General features: G+C 39.9%; 1 protein-coding gene across 3 annotated transcripts in view; it reads left to right on the forward strand.

Moving 5' to 3' along the window:
• DROSHA (drosha ribonuclease III) overlaps nt 1-12,791 on the forward strand; it is a 75,755-nt gene extending 62,964 nt beyond the window's left edge. For 2 of the 3 annotated variants that reach the window (XM_075052328.1, XM_075052327.1), the window contains 6 exons: nt 1,937-2,078; nt 3,042-3,124; nt 3,238-3,341; nt 5,397-5,489; nt 6,323-6,369; nt 9,331-12,790. In XM_075052328.1, coding sequence (XP_074908429.1) covers nt 1,937-2,078; nt 3,042-3,124; nt 3,238-3,341; nt 5,397-5,489; nt 6,323-6,369; nt 9,331-9,461 — 600 coding nt within the window. In that variant the 3' untranslated portion in view covers nt 9,462-12,790. Of the gene's footprint in view, nt 1-1,936; nt 2,079-3,041; nt 3,125-3,237; nt 3,342-5,396; nt 5,490-6,322; nt 6,370-9,330 lie in introns of all 3 variants that reach the window. The other variant, XM_075052329.1, reaches the window with a different exon arrangement.
• Nucleotides 12,792-21,226: the final 8,435 nt, after the last annotated feature.

Here is a 21,226-nt window from a genome sequence, read left to right on the forward strand (position 1 = left end):
AAGAACAACGTAGTCTTGTCTACATATTCTGAGATAGCCGAGTGATCTGCCAAAGAAGAGGATGAAATTTTGTTGGCTGTTGGAAGATACAGCTTTTTCTGTACTGGCTTATGCTACAGTCAATGGGTAGTAGTATGCTGGGTGAAGATGGAAGAATAAAAAAAAATTACTTTGTAATTAGAGTTAAGGTCCAGTTGAGCATCTGTCACACATTTCAAGATCTTCAGTGATGCAGGCAGTGTCTTGCCAAGGTGGAGACTAGCTCTAAAAAACTTTCGGGGAAGGCACAGGTACCATGTTTTCCCAGTATCATTAAGGGGGACTGAGTTCCTTGCTAGATCACAATTACAGAAGAGGCAAATTCTAATATGGAGCAAGTTGATAACCACAGTGCTAGAAGGATAACTGGGGTTTTTTTCCCATCTCTGCTTCACTGTGTAGTGTATATGTTGCTCTTTATGTTAGTACTAATCATGATTACGGTTCCCATCAAAATAAATACTCTGCAAACACAGCAAAAGAGATCCTTCTCCTGTTAGAAGAAACAGATTTTTGTCATGTGTGATACTGCACTTCTGTCTCCTAGGTTGCATATTGTACTTAGGATTTTGTTGGGGAAAGTGTTGTTTATTTATCATAAGAACGTAAAAGGGAAGAATTTTGGAAATTAATAAGTAGATGAGTTTAAGCAGAGGTTAGGGAGGCAGGTAATAATCCTATCTGCAGTCTGCCTAGTTTATGAAGATCAAATTGTGAGTATCTGCTTCATACATCATTGCCAAACAAATTATGAACATACTGTTCTTTATTTATCTGTTGTCAGAGAAGAAGTATCAAGTGCAGCAAATAAATCTTGATTTTCATAAGCTCAGTTGACATGCTGGAGCCAGGTAGCACATAACTTGGATCTAATAAGCTGAGAAAATGTGATATGGAAGACAAAGAGAGAAAAAACGTGTATGCAGCGTCTCAACTTTAGATTACACATAAACAGTGGGAGAGACATTCTTTCCCTCTCACCCCCACCTCCCATAATATCCTTAACTTCTTAAATTAATGCTGTTTCATTTAAAGCAAAAAAGCAAACAAACAGGAAAAAAGCTTACCTTAACCAGGGGTTCAGAAAATTGTATGAAACCCTAAAATTCCAAAATACTCCTTTAAGCTGTATGGGATTGTATCTTTGGCAGAGCTCTGTGTTTATTTAAGCAATCTGCCTGCAGCCAGGATTAAGCATTTCAGGGAACTCTGCTGGAGTCCAGGTGTCCTGGACATTGTCATACATTGAAAATGTTAGAGCCAGATCTTTGCGTTGGCTCAGCTATACCGCCTTCAGTAGAGCAAACAGTATGTACAGGCTGTCCAGCTATGCATTTTCTTCTCTGGCTAAATGGATGGAGCGGCTTCCTCATCTGCTTGTTCTGAAACACTAGACTGTCTTGCTTTAATGTGCATTTGTCTTAATTACTGCCTATTTATTTCTTATTTGATGGACACTGTTGACTGCTCTATAGACTCCAGAATATTGTGTGTTTATACTTTATGTGGAAAAATGTATATAACTGTATTACTTAATCTAGAAAAATGCAGGTTAGCTGAAAAAGTACAGGACTGATGAAGAGATGGTATATGATTGCAAAGAAGCTCACAAACAAGCATTTTAAATGCAAGACATAGTTACAGAAATAATGAGTCCTAGAATAAGTGAAATTTAGTGAGAAGTATTGAAACAGAAGGAAAAATCAGCAGTAGAAAGAATCAGAGTGCATGTGTGTTTATGAAAATCATTTGAGGTGTACAAAAACAAAATGTCGGTAAACTGAGAGAAGTGAGAGGCTACAACGATGCAAGTAACTTTTTCTCCCCAGCTCTCCCTACCTTTCATAGTTTGGTACTGCTAATTGTTACTATTGAGTGGAACTTCTTTCTGTTGCAGCTGTTGAGAAGTTCTTTGGTGAACAACAGGACACAGGCCAAGGTGGCAGAAGAGCTGGGTATGCAAGAATTTGCCATCACTAATGACAAGACAAAAAGACCTGTAGCTCTTCGAACTAAGACTTTGGCTGATCTCTTGGAATGTGAGTTAATTTGGTTATAACAGCTTAGTACTTATGCAACTTCTTTTTCCTTGGGGCTTGTTTAAGAAAGCCATTAGCAATCTCTCAAATCACTATTAAAAATGTATGTTCAGGTTTTCAAATGAATTATGCCTATAACTCTGAAAACCAGATTTTTTAACACTAGCCTAGATTTTTTAAGTCTGTATGAAAGCATGAAGGAGGCGTAATTGCAGATACGAAGTTGTAGGCTTAGAAATTGAGGGGTCATGATGACCAGGTCAAAAGCATGTCTGGAAAGTTAAAGCTAATCGGAGTTGAGCTACTTAACAGCAGTTTCAATGTTACATTAATATGTTCTTGTCACTGTTGGAAGATAAAGTAAGTTCCTTCAGCAGGTGGATATTTCTGTGGTTGATTTGACTGCATTTTAGGAGGTTTCAAAATGGTCACTCCACAAGAGGCAAAGCTACATGGAAATTAAATTATTTTTAGCCCATTTATAGAAGTTTGTGCTACCTTCTTTTCAAAGAAAGTGGAAGCAGTGATAAATATTCTGCAAAGCAAGCTAATCCATATCTTGTATATTTTGATATATTTTGTGAGCCATTATTGGTTTTTGCCAGATCCTCTAAGCAAATGGATATAGCACACAAACAGGAGTGACTTATATCTAAATTTTTTTATGGTACCCAGTAGTGATTTATTTGTAAGTATCCATGGTCTCCTGGTTAAAATGTGAGATTAGGAGCTGAGTGTTGTTTCTAGCTCTTTAAATGACTGAGTGGATTTGGGTAAGTCACTTAATCTCTTGGTCAACTTCATTTTTTCCTGTGTATGCAGGATAATAATACCCTCATCAGATCACTGCTGTGAAACATAATTGAATATGGCTTTCGAGTACTCAGAGATACTTGTTTCTAAAAGTGCAAGCCATTAACGTTCTCCTTGGATGAGTGACAGTACCTTTTTTCCCCCCCTCAGCTTTTATTGCTGCCCTGTACATTGATAAAGATTTGGAATATGTTCACACTTTCATGAATGTATGCTTTTTTCCACGGCTAAAGGTAAGATTAGTCAGGTTCCTACTTTCCTGCCACTATGTTTTAACACATTATTGTGTTTGAGACTCTTACCACAATCTCTCAATCATAAAAGCATCTTTGTGAGCTTCTTACAGGAGTTTATTTTAAATCAAGATTGGAATGATCCTAAATCTCAGCTTCAGCAGTGCTGCTTGACTCTCAGGACAGAAGGAAAAGAGCCAGACATTCCTCTTTACAAGTAAGAACAGGCATCTTATGGATACAAGCTAATTATCAGTCTTCCTTGTATACAGAGGAAGGTGTAATCAGTCACCCTATGTTTTTCCCATAGTTTAGTTTTATTGTAGTTATCCAAGCTCTCCAGTTTCTCTCTGTCTGCAGATGGAAAATGTTGAACCAATGTCTTCCAAGCTTAGGCATTTTAAGCCATTACAAGGAAGAATTAGTAAGCAGTTTGCCTTGTACAATTGCAAGGGAAAATATAATTTTTATGTTCAAATGGAGTATTTCGTTGGCATCATTCTGTATTTGTTCTTTTAATGTGAGGAATGGCAGTATTTTAAGTGAAGTGAATGGAACAATGGCTGTTTGAGTATGAAGTCAAGTTACCTCCATTCTATTTTCAGTAATAGTATGAAGTTTCTCTACACTCTACATTATTATGCAGCATAATAAATGCCTTGTGTTACACATCCTGATTGTAGGCTCTGTTTCTAATCCACAGAGTCAGGCACTGAAGGGCAACACAAGCTTTGGACATTTTCACTGTGCAATTCAGCCCACATATGTCCTCCTGTTTAGTGATAGAAGAGCTCAGGGCAATGAAGCTCTTAACTTGTACACATCAGGTAGATACCTGAAGCTGGATGGGATGGATCTCCCTTCTCTCTTTCAGTTGTAAAATAGTGTAATAGCTGCTTCAGAGAGGCAGTAATAAACTTCAGTTTGTATATTGCATCCATATCCATTCAGTTAATGTAAGAACGGGTGCAATGTTAGTCCCCAAAAGAAGAGAGAAAAGCTATGAAAGTTCAAGGCTTGTGTTATTGGGATTATTATGTCAAAAAGGTATGAAGAATGAAAGACAAAGTGCATTTGTCCCATTTACTGAAATAAAGTTTTCAATGAAATGTAGCCGTTTGGTTATAGTGACAAACAGTGCACTTCAGAAATATGATTGCTTTAACACTGCAACTGATGCTCTGCAAATCTGACTCCTCAGTGTCTCTGTATGAGGGCTCACAGCCTTGTCTTCAGTGAGGGAGATGAATACAATAAAAACAATTCCTGATTCTTGTAAAACCCACTGAGTATCAAGTACCAAATGTTTGTTTTGTTTTGCTGTGATGATAAATTGATTTTTATGGTACAGCTTAGAGCTAGTAATATGCTGTTATCTTCCTATTATCTTGTTAAATTCCTTTTCTTGAGGTTATATATTTCACTGCAGTCAGTACTATTGCTTTTAAATTTGGGGTGGGTTTTATTTGCTTTTGTCACAGCGCGTGGAAACAGAGTACTATAGTTAGATACTTTAAAAATTCATGGGAAATTGGTGCTCCTTCCAAAAAGAAACAAGGTAGTGGACAGAACTTGAGCTGACAGTGGAGAGAGATTTGGGACAGCAGAGAGAAACAGCAGAAGAAGCAATTCATTGCATGTCTAGGGGATTATCTTTTTCCCCTTTAGATGGTTGTTGATGCATGTCCTAGACTTCAGCTCAAATGGAAAGTTTGTTTTGTGACAAACTGTAGCTTTTCAAAGCTGATGGAAAATTTCTTTGTACTGTGATAATTCAGTATGTAGAGAGCTACCATGTCCAATACAAAGTCCTTTTAAAACCTTGCTAACTGCATAACTCTCAGGGACTAAAATTTTAGTGCACACAAGAATCATATTGGTGTGATTGTTTGCAATTGCACAGCTATGCACAGTTTATATGAATTATAAAATTTTTCACAGTGTTTAAGCCCTTTGTGTTATACTTTGCATTTTTGCTTATAGCTTAAGGTTTTGACATTCATATGGTGCTCCTGAGTGAACCTGGAGGAATAAATATAACCAAAATAGATAAGGTGCATTTTATGTAAATTTCTCCTTTTTATTGTGCACCATACTGGTAATCTCTGGGTTAATGTGATTTATACAGGCATCTTTCAACCCTTGCTCTACGCTTTGCACTAATTTCACTATATGTATTGACCAGACTGAAAGCTTGGTGATGTATGTGCCGCAAGCAGATTCTGGTTTTTAATACTTCCTGCTTGAATAAATCATATCTTTCTTATTTCAGGACTTTGCAGACAGTGGGACCGTCTCATGCAAGGACATACACAGTAGCTGTTTACTTCAAAGGGGAAAGAATAGGATGCGGTAAAGGCCCAAGGTATAGTGAAAAATTAATCACATGGTGTTACAGTCTGAATGTGTCAGTGTCCAAAATGACTAGCCGTGGAGATAGACAAGCGTGTGGTTGGCTTTAGAAAAGGAAAGTTATAGAGCCTTCTTCAAGCTATTCTGAGTTTCTGCCTCAGAAACACCTGAAGGGTTCAACATCTGTATAGTTTTGGGTCTTGAGCTTTTCTGGCCAACTTGCCTCACAATGCTAGGTGACTGGCAATGCTAACTGACTTGTGGCTCTCAGATTAGAAACTGCAGAACAGCTTCCAGGAAATAGTGACTTTATCTTTGGCTTTGCTGCTGGATTACTGTCTAACTTAAGCTGGCAAGTTAAGGGTGCAAGGCTCTCAGGTCTTTTTTTTTTTTTTTTTTTTTCTGATGTTATTACTTCTAGGTATTTCAGAATGGTTTCTAAAGTTGCAAAGACTTCAACCATGAACCCCAAAGACCTCATCTTATTTTCTGCTACCAAATCTGGTGGTGGTTATAAAAATATCATTGGTTTTATAGCGTTCACACCTCTGTGATTTTGTTCCTTTTTTTCTCTCAAGTAAAAGCAAATGCTTCAGTGAAGAATGGACTAGAATATTCTGTTAGTGTTATTGATCTAAGTTTAAAAATATTCTACTGGAGCTGTACTGCTATTGCTCACATATTTATGGAAAGGCTGATACATCATACGCTCTGGGAATTACTAGCTACTGGTTATCCAAAGAGTTTTATTACAAAAGAGTAGCTAGTGTTCCACTTTGTCAGAAACTTTAGTTTATTCTGTACAACTTAGATCTCATGTGACATATTTGTGTTTGGCTTTCACAGTATTCAGCAAGCGGAAATGGGAGCTGCAATGGACGCACTTGAAAAATGTAAGATATTTGGGCATCAAAGAAAATAATTTATAGTTCACATGCTTTGTCTTTAGCAATGTGAGGTGCAGGTTTTGTGGGGGATAAGATTTGAACAGGGGGTATACACTGAATGCTGTCAGCTTCTAAGCAGCAAGTTTTCGTTTTAGTACTTTCAAGACAATTTTGTAACAGATGAAGCTAATGTAATACCAACAGGTATTTTTTAAAGGCAGTTGATCAGCTACAGAGGTTGCAACTTAGCAGGAACCCTGTTCAGTGAAGTCTCCTTGAGAGTTTCCATGCTTAAATATGCAGTGGGATAAAACTTTGTAGTCTCTGAAGCTGTGGTTGTCTCATCCTCTAATTTAGGGGAGGAGGAAAATTACTTTTCAGTTGCTAATTTAGAAATAAAATTTGATCTCAGATTATACAGTGCACTAGGTTAAAATCTAACAGGCAGATCCCCAGCCAATGTAAGTCAATATTTATCTGTTAAGAATGGCTTATATCAGCTGAGGATCTAGTGATCTGTGTATGCATCTCTCAAAATTATGCACAGGATAGCCAGCATGAGAGCAGTCCTTCATTGCAATGGAGTCTCAGATATTAAAAGAATGAGTTTGCAAACTTCTTATATGAAAGAACTTTGGTCAGTTGAATTAAAGTGCCAGGTGTAGACGTACTATAAGCAAATAGATTACAAGCATTTTGTGCAGCAGAAGCTCTCTATTCAGAAGAACATGGGGAAGTACATTTTTTGCATTTGATTCAATGGAAGAAATAGGCAATTTCTCAGATGCCAAAAGTTTTTAATCTGTTATCTCCACATCTGGAAATCTCAGAGCTTAAAAATTTCAGAAGACAATGAATCCCTGTAATTCAGAATTTTTTTTATATCCATCTGCTAGGCATATACTTCTCACCACTGGTGAATTTGACAAGTAGAAAAATGTAACTTCCCTTCTCCTCTCAATATCTGCAAAATGTTACTGAAGTTTTCTTTGAGTGTTTCTTCTTGTGATAGTATCACCACCCAGAGAGCTGTGACCTTCATCTCCTATCAGTCCAAGGACTTCACAGCTCTTTTCTGACATACGTATTTGTTTGAATACCATAGATCTCTAGAGGCCTGTACTCCAACCACCCCTCAAAACAGAGGGACCAACTTTGAAGTTAGGTCATGTTTCTCAGTGCCTTGCCAGTCAAGTTTTTACTGTCTTTAGGAATGGAGGCTGCACAGCTCCTATGGGCACCTATTTTATTACTTATATGTTTGTGGAGTTTTTAGTTTAATTTTTTTTAATGCATAAGTATTAAGTCAAGTAAAAGTAATTTTCATGTACCTGTTTATATATGATAGCCATGATGTGTTTATTACATAAATTTGTGTCTCAACATCTTAAATGGATTATAAACAAAGAGGTTGCTACCAAGCTGAGTTCTTCAGCGTTCTTAAGAATCATGTTACAGGCACAGTGCTGAGAATCTGATTTTCATTTTTATGATGAACATGAGCAACAAAATATCCCAGAACTCCATTAAACAAAGCACTAGTGTTTTTAAAAGCAACAGCAATTTAAAAACAATTTTCTTTTGCTTAGATTGCTTTCTGGTTTAAATAAATATACCCTCCTATGCCCGAGTTGTAAATAACTGATGAAAACCTTTTATTCCTGTACTATATAATAAAAGGTACAAATTTCACCGGCCAATAAAACAAAGCAGTAGAAAGTCATTCTGCTCTGCCACAAACTCCTGCAGATTATGTGGCTTCTGCACCATGTTCTCTAGCTGAACAAATCTGTGCTGCCTGGGACTCAGAACGAGGAGGAAAACGCTTGGTGCCAAGGGACTCCTCCCTGAGCAGCCTCAGCTGAATTCTCTCGGTAGCCAGCTAGAGAGAGAGCGGTCCTTTGCCGACACATCTCCCAAATTTGTTTATGGCTTTAAAGGTCAGTGTAGTAACCTTTTGCGTTCCTCTCAGACACAGATAGGTAGCCAGTGCTGATCCCAGAGCTCTTTGTGATCCCAGCAGGATTTACCGCCAACTGCAGGCTGTCAGGTGCTCTACCACCTCTTCGTTTTCTGACGGCTGGGGGGTGCAGATCTTCGCAGCACAGAGACACAGATGAATGTCAGCACCCTGGTCATGCAGAAGACGTCGTATTCTGTCAGCTGTGCGCTAAATTGAGAGCAATTCTGATCAATTCTATAAGCTGGGTTTACAGCCTCAGTTCTAACTAGTGTACATACATACCAGCCAACAGACAAATGTCTGAAATCAGAAGCGTCCATCCCCCTAGCTATTTCTCTGTCACCTCAGCCTTGTCTAGTCTGTTTTAGCTAGTCTTCACTCATCCATGCTCTTAGACTACTCTATGGCTGTATTCTGGTACATAGCCAAGCATTAACTTTTTCAGGAACAGATTTTACTACATTCCATTTTCCTACACTATTACTTTCTCATTAGGAACCCTGCCATAATGTGGGGCATCTAGTGGATTCTGCGTGGTCTAAAATAATAATAATCACAATAATGGAAACATCTGTACAATGCTTGGAACCAGTAGCTCATACTTTTTGGAGTGCGAACAAGACAAAAAAACCCTGACAGCATTGACAGTAGTCTCACATTCGTTTTTCGGTATCGACCACCTGTTGCTAAGGGAACAGAATGTAAAATCCAGGTAATACCTGGCCATGTTGCTGTACCAGGATTTTATATTTTGTTTTTGTGAGTGTATTAGATTTGGCAGTGCTTTATAGCAGGGGAAACAGATGTGGAAATCGTAAAGAAACCAAAGTCTTATGACACACAGCCCTGGTTTACTATGGATTATTAGAAATAAATGAGTAAAAATGGTAATAACATTATTCCTTCCTACCCCTAATATCATCAAAGTTTTTTAAAAAAAAAGAGCTGAGGCTTTTTGTGTTACCAGTTTGTTTATTAATGTAAAATATTTCTCCTTGTGTCAGATAACTTTCCCCAGATGGCCCATCAGAAACGGTTCATTGAACGGAAGTACAGACAAGAGTTGAAAGAAATGAGGTGGGAAAGAGAGCATCAAGAGAGAGAGCCAGATGAGACTGAAGAAGCAAGGAAATAAAAGGAGGGCACAGAAGCAGTGGCATATTTACTTACTTAATAACTCTGACTGTGGCCTATGGAGACCTAACCTAGTTTCTTGCAGATGATGAATGAAGAGTGCCTGTTGATATTAGATAGAAAATCATAATCTCTTCTTTAAAAAGTGTGTATATATATAGTATTTCTTTAGTTTGGTTTTAAGTGCAAAGTTTGTTTGGCTTTTTAATAAGATTTGTTTTTAAATCCTTTTAATTTTTATGAAAAGTTGTGGGATTCTTTTTATTATTTTTACTGTCTTGTATGAAGTAATAAAGTATTAATTTCAAAAGCTTGTAGGAGGAAAAGCTGTTTAACCATTGTTTCCTATGTCCAAATGCTGTTTTGTCAGTGACCAGCAAAGTTACTGCATGAACTCTGCTGTGGCAGAGAAAGTGATATGAGAAACTAATTCAGCAGAGCACTTAAGCATGTACCTAACTTAAGCTTTGCAGCTGAATGTACTTCTAGACTCTGCTAAACCAGAGCCATAAACTTCAGGTCCTTTTACAGAAACTGGTACAGTAATTTAAGCAAAGAAGATACTCAGTTTTGTTTTAAATAGTGGATTCCACATCTGGAATGTGACACAGGTGTGTGTGGAAGGTTGGGAGGGTTTGTCTTTAAATCAGTATTATAAAACTCTAAAAAAAAAAAAGTTAATATGAAGCAAGAGTGTGACAACTTTTTTCATAGAGATGGTACTGAGTTTACATTTACAAGTTTAGTTTCATTCTCAATTTCTTGCTCTATCAAACTGGTGTCTACTTTGATGGATTTCTTTGTCCAGAAGATACTAGTGTCACCGTGATAGTCAAATAGTGTATTAGAAACTCCATACAGGTGCTATTCCAGATGGGTTCATTGAAAACTGGTTGTATCCAAAGGAAGGCAGAATTTGTCCCCAAGGTGTAGTTCAAAGGTGGCATACAGTTTTAAGTCACCCAGTTCCCTTGATTTTTGGTGTCTGTGGCTTCTATTAGACAGATGGATGTTTCTTCTATAAAAGCTCTGAATGGTACCAAAAGTGGAACATCCACTGTGTCTGTTGGTGGTTTTTACCACTGACTACCAGCTTCATTGTAAATGTTGGTGTGGTGTTCGTACTTTCAATTTGCCTGCTTCAAGGTATTCGTTTCCGTTATGCTGAGTTCTAAGTTAAAACAGTCCCTTAGTATGTATCATGTAGTCATTTCTCTATTTTTCTTTTCTGCTAAGTGGAACAGATACAACTCTTGTTTTCCTTAACTGCACGTTTTTTTCCTGCTTCAGATCCTTTTTGGTGAGTCATTTACACATCTTTTCTGATATAAGTAACACAGATATATGTCATAAGATACCAGGCAGCTTCGTGAGTGTGGATGCATGAGTCTGGCCCAAAGAATTCATACAGACTCCTGGGAGAAAACTTGTGCCCAATGGCCACACTATGCTGAGCCAACTAATTAAGCAATTGTCTGAAGCACCTTTCTATAGTGTGCGATGAGCATCCGTGAAAGCACTTTATTGCAAGTGCCAAAGCAGGTAGACACAAGTGTAGCTCGGAAGTTCAGACTACCCAAATGTCTTCCCAAAGTTTCACTGCTGAGCTAATCAATACGTGTATTTTCATAAGCGCATTTTTGTACACATGCAATGCGAGATGCACTTAAATGTGTTTTTTTTTTAAACTTGACCCCACAGCACTACCTCACTTCTTCCAGCTTCTATGATTGCCTTTTTGTAATGGATTGACGCTTTAAATCCTTTTCAGAGGATGAGAGAAAAAAAACAAACACCACCTGTGATTTAGAGAGTGATAATAAACCATTAAAACATAAAGGAGGGGATAAAAACAAGATGAAGGCAAGGAGCTGCTCTCTGCTGGATGCTGCTGTTCTCTGACTTTTGAGAAGTGATTGTAACTTCTTACAGCTTCAGTCTGTAAATAAAAAGCTGAAATGCCTCTGAACAGCAGCAGGCTTGGAAAGCAAGCAGCAACAACTCCCCTACCCTGAAGTCTTGTATTTCAAATTCTTTTGTATAATTGCCAGTGTGCTTCTGGCAGTAAGTTGAAATGGTGCCTTGGTAGATGGTTATGGGTAACTGTGTACACCATTGTTTTATTTTTCCCTCTTAACTGTGACCAGATTCATGTGTTTAACATGTGGAACGTGCAAAGTGACTTCATTTTCAGGTGTATGGTTGCTTTGCAAATTTCTCTCATCGTATCTCATATCACCAGAGTACCCCAGTGGAATTGTTAGCTCATAGTTTAACATTACTTCCATTCTTCCTATACATCATTTTGCTTTTCAGCTGTAAGAAGACTGTGAGCTTATTCATAAACATTTGCATTAAAATAGATTGAATTTATCAGATATGCTGTTTGGAGGGAGGAACCCAGAACTGTTCTCTTTTCTTCTTTGGCCCAGAAATTGCTTGAAAACAAACAAACTTTTGAAATGATTTCTGCATTCCATTACTACAGTTAATGAATTTTAGGTCTTCCTCAATAAAATGTAGATGATAACCATTTTTTTCATGAGTGGACTATTTTCCCTTTTTTCACTATATAAGCATGGGCTAGGAAGATTGCCTGAAGAAATTTTGGTTTCCTTGTCTTGAGGGCAGAAAACAAAATAAAAGGTAAAGAAATTCATGTTTCCTTTGTCTATGTCAAAACCGCGGTGTTTTTCTGTGTACGCACTGCCTAAAACCAGCGGGTGTGAATGTTTCTGGTAATTTAAAGAGATGCATAGAACATGTAATGTGAGCACAGTCCTTAACGCTCACTAAGGAGAGAAAGTTGTTTCTTTAAATTGCCTTAAATTTGGGAAAAATGATTGCTGAGCTCATGCTAATCAGTTGAACAGCTGTAGTTTATAACTAGGCAACTCTGGCTGCTTTTTTGGAAATGTGAAGGTGTCTCTGGCTTATTGATAAAGTAAGGTCCTTTTTTGCTTGCTCCAGAGCCTGATCTGTTCTCACCTAGAGCTTCTCGTGCAAGATCCGTTGACTTGATTTGGGTACAAGTAGGTGAACGAAGAACAAGACAGAGATCTGTGCGGATCCAGTAGATCCTGTAAGCGCACTTTTTTTTTATGTGCATATGTACAGAGCATTGAATAGACTTGTAGCTCATTTGATGAGGAATTTTAATTGAATTCACATAAAATTCATCATTGTTATTTCCAGAGCCTAAGTTTGCTTTGTAAGATTTCAGTTTCTGGAAGATTTTTTAACAAGCGATACTCAGAGAACCATGGTCTCTAAGACTGTTGTAAACATTGTTGCTAATAAAGTTTTCCAGAAAAGACTTCAGGCATAGTTGTTACTCACTAAAACAATTTGGGAAGATCAAAAGGCAAATCCTGATCATCTGTCTCCCTACTTCAAAGACTCTGATTATACAGGCTACATATTTAAATGAAGTATGCTGTTCACTTGTAAAGTTTCTGTTTGGTGGAATTTTGGAAAGCCCTGTAAGAGCTTAGGGCGTTGATCATCTACGTTGTACCATTGTGCATTGTCTTTGATGGGGGTGGTCTTGCGATAGAAATTTCTGTGACCCCCCCATACATCCCACCCTGCTTCTTCCCCTTCCCATCCCACCCCCTGGGTTATGTATTTGTCATTGAGCATTTGAAGTAGTTTTGCCTAAATGGGGACTAATAACCAGAAAGTGGTTCCTGTTGCCTGCAAGCCTAAATGCTTAGCTCTTGGAATGGCTGACATATTATCGTGAATAGGCACAGAAATGAAATGTGACACGTCTCATCATTGGTTGCTGGCAATTATTCTTGGCCAGCGAGCCATGGTGTCAGGGGACAGGCATTCTGGATTCTGCTGTCTGTTCTTTCGTTCACAGTTAAGCAAATGCAGTGAATAACCTGCAAAGCAGCTGCAAAATATACTGGTGGCTGCGTAATGAACTTGCGTTTACTTATTAGACTAACACAAAAGAAAAATTGCCATAACAATATGGTAGGCGGAGCAGGGAATCGGATCTCTCATCTGTCATGGACACATCTCAAAACCATTTATTCTTATTGCAGAGCTGCTCGTTAGACCATCTACCACTGAAAAATAGGTTAGCTCCTTGTATTTTGAAGACATAATTTCTCTTTGTATGAAGACGCTAGTTAAAATGGATTGTAAATCTGGAGATGTACTGGTCAATTCAAATTATAGGCAAGGTGGAGGTTTTTATTTTAGTGAGAATGGCCTTTCAAAAGTATTTCATGACTTTTTCTTCCCTCATATTCCAATGTATTTTGTGTTCCCAGCTTCAGTTACAGATGGTGTGTTTCTTAGCAAATTGTTCATGTTTATGGACATACTGTGTCTACCTAGCAATAAAATGTTAGGTAAGACCATCCATCACATGTCCTTAGTGTTTCTCTGGGTTCCCCTTTTAAAGCAATTCTCTGTCTGTAGAAGGAAAGAAGGGTCAGTGGATTCGCACTGGTCTTTTTTTGTTTTCCTTATTTTTTTTCTCTTCATGGTAGCCTGCCTTGTTGCTGTTGCAGTGAGTTGCTCAGCTAGAGCAACCCTCTGAAGGTTGCAGAAGAGAAGACCATCCCGGGCTCTTGTGTCTGTGCTTTCTGCTGGTAGGCACGTTCTTGACCTGGAAGGTGATGAGCAGAGGGAAAGGAGCATTGCGCCTTGCTGACCGGAGTGCATTGGCTGGTATCAGCACGCTGAAAGATCTGCCAGGGTGTCAGAAAGCAGTGCGGTCAGAGAGGCTGACCCCGCAGCTGCAGCTGAGTGTATTGGCCAGAGCAGGTGGGCTGAGTCTGTGAAGAGAAATTAAATGAAATATCTCCCCTGTTTTTAAAAAGTCAAAAGACAAGGACTACTCAAAGACAAAGAAAAGAGTGACGACTTCTCCAACTGTCCTGGATCTTTTGTTTCTATGCCTGGTTTTTCAGGTACCTTCAAATTTCACAGATTCTTTCTGGGGTCCTAAGATAAATAAGTTTAGTGTTCCAGCCACTCAGATTTCCCTATCCGTCAGGGGAGCAGGTTTACCAGGTTACAAAGGGATCACCAAATTACACCCAAAACCTCGCTAGCTAGGTGTATTTCCCTTTGTCTAAATCCTCACTGCGTTCCTCAAAAAGATTCCAAAATCTTTCATAAGTAAGTGTATAAATGATATACCTGTGACTTACAATATGATCATACCCGAATGCCTCGAGCATGTGATTCTGTCGCTATTCACAGTGCCTGTGTGGCAGGAATAAGGGACTATTCCGTTGCTGAGAGATGAAAATAAGGACAAAATTGTCACTTGGGTCCAGGCTTCAGGAGGTCCGTGGTAGGGCAGTGATGCCTCACCCAGCGGATGCCTTGGTCTGTGGATTAAATATCATCTTTTCTTTGAAAGCCTGCTACGTTTCTCTTTCCGTGCCTGAGTGTATCTTTGAGAGAGAAAAAGAGAACTTGGCCATGCGGGCTGGGCACTGTCACCCTCATCCCTTTTTCCTGCGGAGTCTTGGGAAACAATGATCGAGAAGATCTCTAAAACGGGGGACTCTGCTATGAGAAGCCAGAACCCAAAGAGCGTGTTGCTTGTACGCCTTTTTGGAAAAAGTAAATAAATAAATAAAACCTTCCACTTACAGCAGACATTTCAAAAGTGATCCATTAGCAAAGGACAGACTCTTGAGCTGACAAATTGTGAAGTTTTACTGCTGGCAGAAGCAGCTCATACATCGGTGGTCCAGAAGTGATGCAGCAGTGATGGGTGAGTGTTTGTCACTGGAGGTAGCTTGTGACTTTATTTAAAGATGGGGATGGTGGTCATGGGAACCCATGGGACCCCACTGATGCAAGCTGAGCCAACATTTCTAAAAAAAAAAATAAAAATTACTTCCCTGCAGAGTTCTTCCTGTCATTACTTCAGCCATTTACTGTGTCAGAACAGTTCTGACATGGTGACCAGTTTTTGCTGCCAACTAGCATTACAATTCAAATATTGCAGCTCTGTTTCCAGAGGGATACTTGAACTGGCAAACAAAAAGCAGCCATCTCCCAATCCAGCAGCACTTGAAAATGCTAATGTTATTCAATATCCAATTATAATTTTTTTTTATTAAAAAAAGCAAAAATCTAATTAAAATTCTCTAAGATAAGAATTTTTAATGACTTCATTGGACAAGTCATCCAAAATTGCTGCTCTTACCTTCTGTTCTTGTGATTATAAGCGTTGTCAAATACATGAGAGTCTTTGAGCTTTGTCATCATTAAGAAAAAATAAATATCATGCTATCCAAAGGAAAAAAATAAGAAAAAAACACCTGTTTTAATCTTTGATGTTTAAAATTCCTGTCATTCAACACTGTTGTCTTCTTCCAAAACCCAAGCCAAATATTTCAAATGTTTTCCACCTGTCAGTATGTGTCAGATTTTACAACCAATATCCTGTCTCAGTAGGTGTCTGTACACTAACCATCGAAAGCATCTATGTGTTATTACTTACCATTTTTTGAATCGGGGTTTGACCAGACATCCAAAATGGTGGAACACTGCCGACCTTATAAGCCCTCAAAACTTTCAGAGAACTGTATGGCTTTACCCAGCAACTGGTTTTCAAAACTTCCCATTCCTTTTGCTCCCATTGCTTTCAATTTTTTTTTTTTTTTCATTTTTCAATGTTTTCATTGTTTGTTTATTTGGTTTTAATGTGGTCCATAGCACTACTGTCTCCTATTTCAAAGTTACCTGATCCTTACTTTTGGTTAGCAGATAAGGCATCAATTCCTTGCCCACTGTGAGAAAATGAATCACCTTGAGCTCTTTGCCCTTGCAAGTCAAACCTCAACATTTGTATCAGAAATCAAGTGCCAACAGTGAGAACAAAAGCTTCACTGCGCACCCATGCAAATAAAATACTGAATCTTTCCACTACAATTTGGGGAGGGATTCTGTTGGACATTTTAAGAGAGATTGTGAGGTCTTCAGGCATGTAGTGATGTACTTTTTGCAGTTTATGTTGTGAATTTATGCAATTGGATTAAGTTTGGCATCTATTTCAGCTGGCGGCTTATAAATGGGCATTTATGCATGTAAGCAAGGAGAGGTAAGAAAAGGCAGAACTGTTACCAAAAATGCTAGGAAAAGGCCTATTTCAACAATGCTGAGAAGCAGGTTGATTTGGACAGAAAAATATGTTAACAACTTTCAAATATGTACTGAAAAATGTGGGGTTTCATTGTAACGTAAATACAATTCTGTGCCATGTGCTTGAGATAATGATGGCTTTAAAAAAATGCATTAAGAGTTGAGTTTTATGCATAGCCAGAGCATAAATCTTAAGGATATGATATAGCAAATCAATACTTTTTATTAGAAGAAGTGAGGTGATAAAACTTCAATAAATTATGGAGGTGGGAAATAATCTAGCAAAGCTGTAATAGGTATCTAGAGTTTAATTAGGAAGATATTTGAATATGTGTGTTTGGGGTAAATACAGATTTATTTTATTTATTTATTTATGAAACATCTGAAGTTTTCACTCATTGCAACATGATACTTTTTACCAAGAAAAAAGTCTTTTCTGTGTTCATAGTTTGTTTAACAGGTATTTAAGTATTGTTTCTATCGTAGTAGTATCCAGGGATCTTCACTAGCGCTGGCGCTTTTCATGCCAGCGACTACGAACACAAAATGACAGGCAGTCCCTGACCCAGAAAGAAATAGAAAGTAAGCAACGGCTTACTCAAAGTCACCGAACAGGTCAAGAGTAGAAATGAGAACAAAACCTGCGTCCGTCAAGCCCCATCTGAGATTCGTCCTCTCTTCATACCGCATAGCTACTTATTTACAGCATTTAGCTTTAGATACAGTGGTTGTTTTATTTCTGCATTAACGTGGGCATTTTAAATCTCACGCACGGCAGACGTAATCTTGTACCGAGCAGCGGTGGTGTGCTGCGGCAGAGCCGGCGCTGGCTCCCTTACCCTCGTGCAGGACGAGGCAGGTCTCTGCTCCGGCTCCATGGCCAGATGTTAATGGCTGATGGTTTTTTAAGGCCGATCGTATCCTCACCGAACCCACTGGAGGTTAGTACGGCTCTAAGCACATATGATATACTTCCAGCGTGGTTACAAAAGAAAAGAAGCATGCCAACAGCTGCGCTCTCGTTTATGCAAGGTACTTGGTTTCAAAGTGCCTAGGCCATTTCCTTGGTTCCTTGAAAACAGATTTTTGGAGAACTGTTTGCCTTCCAGTAACGGCCACAGACAGGTGAAGGAGGCCGTGGGTTGACGCCACTGAAAGAGAAGAGCATCGCCTCTCCTCAGCCGTGGGCTGCCGCGCGTCCTGGCTCCCGCGGGAGGAGGACAAGCGGCCGCCAGCCCCCGTGGCCGCGGTGGGAGGCGGAGGTCGGGGGCGAGACCCCTCGCCCCGTGCTTGAGCGCAGCCCCCGGGCTGGGAGCAGCAGGCACCGGTGCCGAGGCAGGCTGTGGGAACGCGGAGACTGGGGAGAGCTGAAAGCAGAAGCAGAACCGCTCTCTCTTTACGAGCTGTGGTTTAATCTCTGGCCGAAGTAGATTTTCCCGCGAGGCAGCGAGGAGGAGGAGGACTCCCGAGGACAGCGCGCGTGTAGAAGAGCTCAGTTCGATCAGACGTTGCTTCTGTACTGTCTGGTAATGGCTTATCTCGCAGCTTCCCACGCTTGGAGGGGATTTTTGCCTGCTCCCACCCGCGGATGCGTTCTACGGACGTATGTGTGCGTACACGTGTGTGGAGTTAAACAACCGAGAGGGTGTTTGTGTATGAAGAAGCCTGGGACCGCGCAAGTGCGGGAGCGAAGGGGGCCCGGAGAGACCGCTGTGTGACTGCTGCGCCTCCTAGGCAGAGCTGTCATTTCTGGCTATAGGATTGGTTTGTTTATTCTGTTTAATGATACTGACCTTTGTGTTGAATAGGTTGGCCTGTTGCAAAGCTAGGATTTCTGGCCGTTTGGGACTTTAGTTGTTTGGAAGGCTGAGGATATTTTTTACTACGTTGGGTCCAAAGAGAACGACTTCTGATGACCCAGCTGCCCTTATAACTCACTTGCCCTTTACCTTTTGACAGACGAAGTGACTTCAGATTTAGTCGTATGTTAGAGAGTGTCTAAACTTGAAGAACGTTCTGGTAATAAACGGTGTCTTATGGCAAAGGGAAACTGAAAGGTGTTTTGAAAATTCCTATTTTTATTATGTATTGTATATGCTTCCTTGGGGGAAACTAATCCAGAATTTGTACTGTGAGTTTTCAAAAGGACTTATCTTGAAAAGTAGGAAAAAAAAGATATTAAATAAACTGGAAGGAGTATTGCCTCAAACTGTATTGTCTTCTACAAGAGATCTTACACCAGTGTTACTTTATCTGTCTCTGAAAGAGCAATCGTTTTCTCTCTTACGATGTAAGAAATTGTCCCCAAAGCTTATTTGACTTTGGGACCCGCAATCTGATTCCACATTCTATTTTAGCTAAGCAAATCCCTCAGGATTGGCGCAGAAGGACTCACACCTGAGATGTTTTGCAGCTCATCATCAAATAGCCTCATTTGGTTTTCACTCCCGAGACTTGTAGTGGCCCTGGTCCTGCAACGCTTACGCCTAAGATTAATATTAAGCTCGTGACTGTCTGTCGAGTTGAGCACGTCAGCTACGATGGGGAACTCGCCTTGTTTTAACTTGCGTGTCATCAGTGGTGACACTTTGCAAGCTCCGCTTGTACGTACAGCCCTGCGCTGCCTGCGGCGGGGGCGCGGTGGTGGTGGCAGTCCAGAGACCTGCAGGCTGCCCAGGTGGCCCTGGACTTCGGTTAATAGTCCCGTAAATACAGGAGACAATAATCCTGTCCTGTTTGCTTCCCCTCAGCTGTATTGGTTCTACTGGGTGGAAAGCAGGGAAGGGGTGGGGGGGGAAGGTTTTAGTACTTTTTATGGTAAGTTAAGCAGCACTCTTTCTGACTTCACACAGGAAAAGGATCTGCTGAGTAAGAAAGTGCTAATTTCACATCGTTGTTTTTCACAGTAGAGCTACACGGTAAGTACCAAGCCCAAGAGGAACGAGAGCATAGTCAAATTAATGAAAAATAGGTTATGATGATAAATTATTCAAGTGGATAAAATTACTTTGGATTCGGAAGATGCTGAAACTTAAGGGCCAGATCCTTTTCTGGTATAAAAAGTTTCAGCTTCATCACTTTCAGGGAAACAGTGGGAACTTATTCAGTTGAGAACCTGACTATGATTGGCAGCATAAGCAATCATTTAAAACTCAGTGGCACGTATTTCATCTACTTTGGGTGACAGCCATAAGGTGAATGTTTTAAATTCTGACATGGCATAGCCTTTCTTTCGAGTTCTGTGGTGTGATTTTAAAGGAGATGAGATAAAAGCTGTGCTTCTCTAAAGGTACTTTTTCTGTGATGTTAAAGGAAACAATGTAAAAATATGCCCACTAAATAAATCATCAGGGACTTTCAGAATAGATCACATCCTTCTGTCTTAAAACTTGTAATACAACTCAATATGTTCACCTTAACTCAGTTTCTTTTGTTCAGCAATTTTTCCGTACAAGGAGGCATACATATGTAGAGAAGGCAAGTCCGGAGGAGACGCCCCGTCAGAAGAGGTTCCAGTGTATAGAGACAAGAAGCTCCTCTTTTGAATTCTGGCACGGCACTTCCAGAAGGTTAATCCTCATTGATCCCTCTCGTGTTTCGAAGGAGGGGATAGCGGAGAAAAGACTGAGCGCTGTCACTTTGCTGAAGATGAATACCAGCAACCTGGGAACATACCTGGCTCTGCAAAATAGCCTCTGTTTTTTAAGTACCTTCGCCAGCATGCTGGGGGAGGTGTGCTGATTGGGCTTCTGCTGCTCTGGGATGAATTTTCAGTAACATTTGTCTCCAGCTTGCATGCACTAAGCATGCAGAGCGGCGGAGGGAAGCGTGGGCTGGCACAACAGGCTTTCAAGGACCGTGCCTGAAGTTAGAACTCGCGGCACGTTGCATCTATAGAAAAAGAAAATACCCCAATCTCAAGAACTCCTGGAAAGTTCATATACCATACTAAACTCTAAGGTTGAAATGCATCCTACCAAATAGTAGACACTGAAGTCTTAGCTGTGGCCCCTAGCTCCCTGCTGTGATAAGTGGAGAGAGGAGCCAACACCTCCAGAGACTAGTTCATGGCTTAGGCAGGATGAATCGCCCACTCTTTGTCTGAGAACCGAAGGGTGACAGCTCTTTTATCTTTCCAATTATTCCAATGCCCATAGTTAGATATGTTGAATTTAGGCTTTAAACATTTGTGGCATGTAGCTGTAATTAAACACAAGTGCTCAAACTGAGCCAGCATGGCATAACCTCCCTAACACTTTACATAGCCCTTGCTGTGAGGATGCTTCTTTATCCCCAGATGACTCCTTCGACCATCCCCTTATGTGCAGATGTGAGGAGGAGTGACAGTTTCTCCGAAGTGAGAGTATTTTCAAATGTCAAGAAGCTTTATTTTTTAATGTGTTTAACCATATAAAATCCCCAGAGAATATACCTCGTAAATGAAATGAGACTAATTAGGAGGAAGGTAATGAGAGAGCATTTACAGAGGTTACATCCCAAGGTCTGGTCACTGCTATGGAAAATGCGGGAGAGGGGTAAAACCTGCAGTCTGCATTGTTCCTTTAGCTCTGGCGTGCATAGTTGTTAATTAACCCCAGCAAGGGCAGCTTTAGAATGGCAAAATGAGGAGAAAAATGTTAA

The sequence above is a fragment of the Buteo buteo genome, chromosome 20 (genome assembly GCF_964188355.1).
Source record: "Buteo buteo chromosome 20, bButBut1.hap1.1, whole genome shotgun sequence".
NCBI classification, from domain to species: domain Eukaryota; kingdom Metazoa; phylum Chordata; class Aves; order Accipitriformes; family Accipitridae; genus Buteo; species Buteo buteo.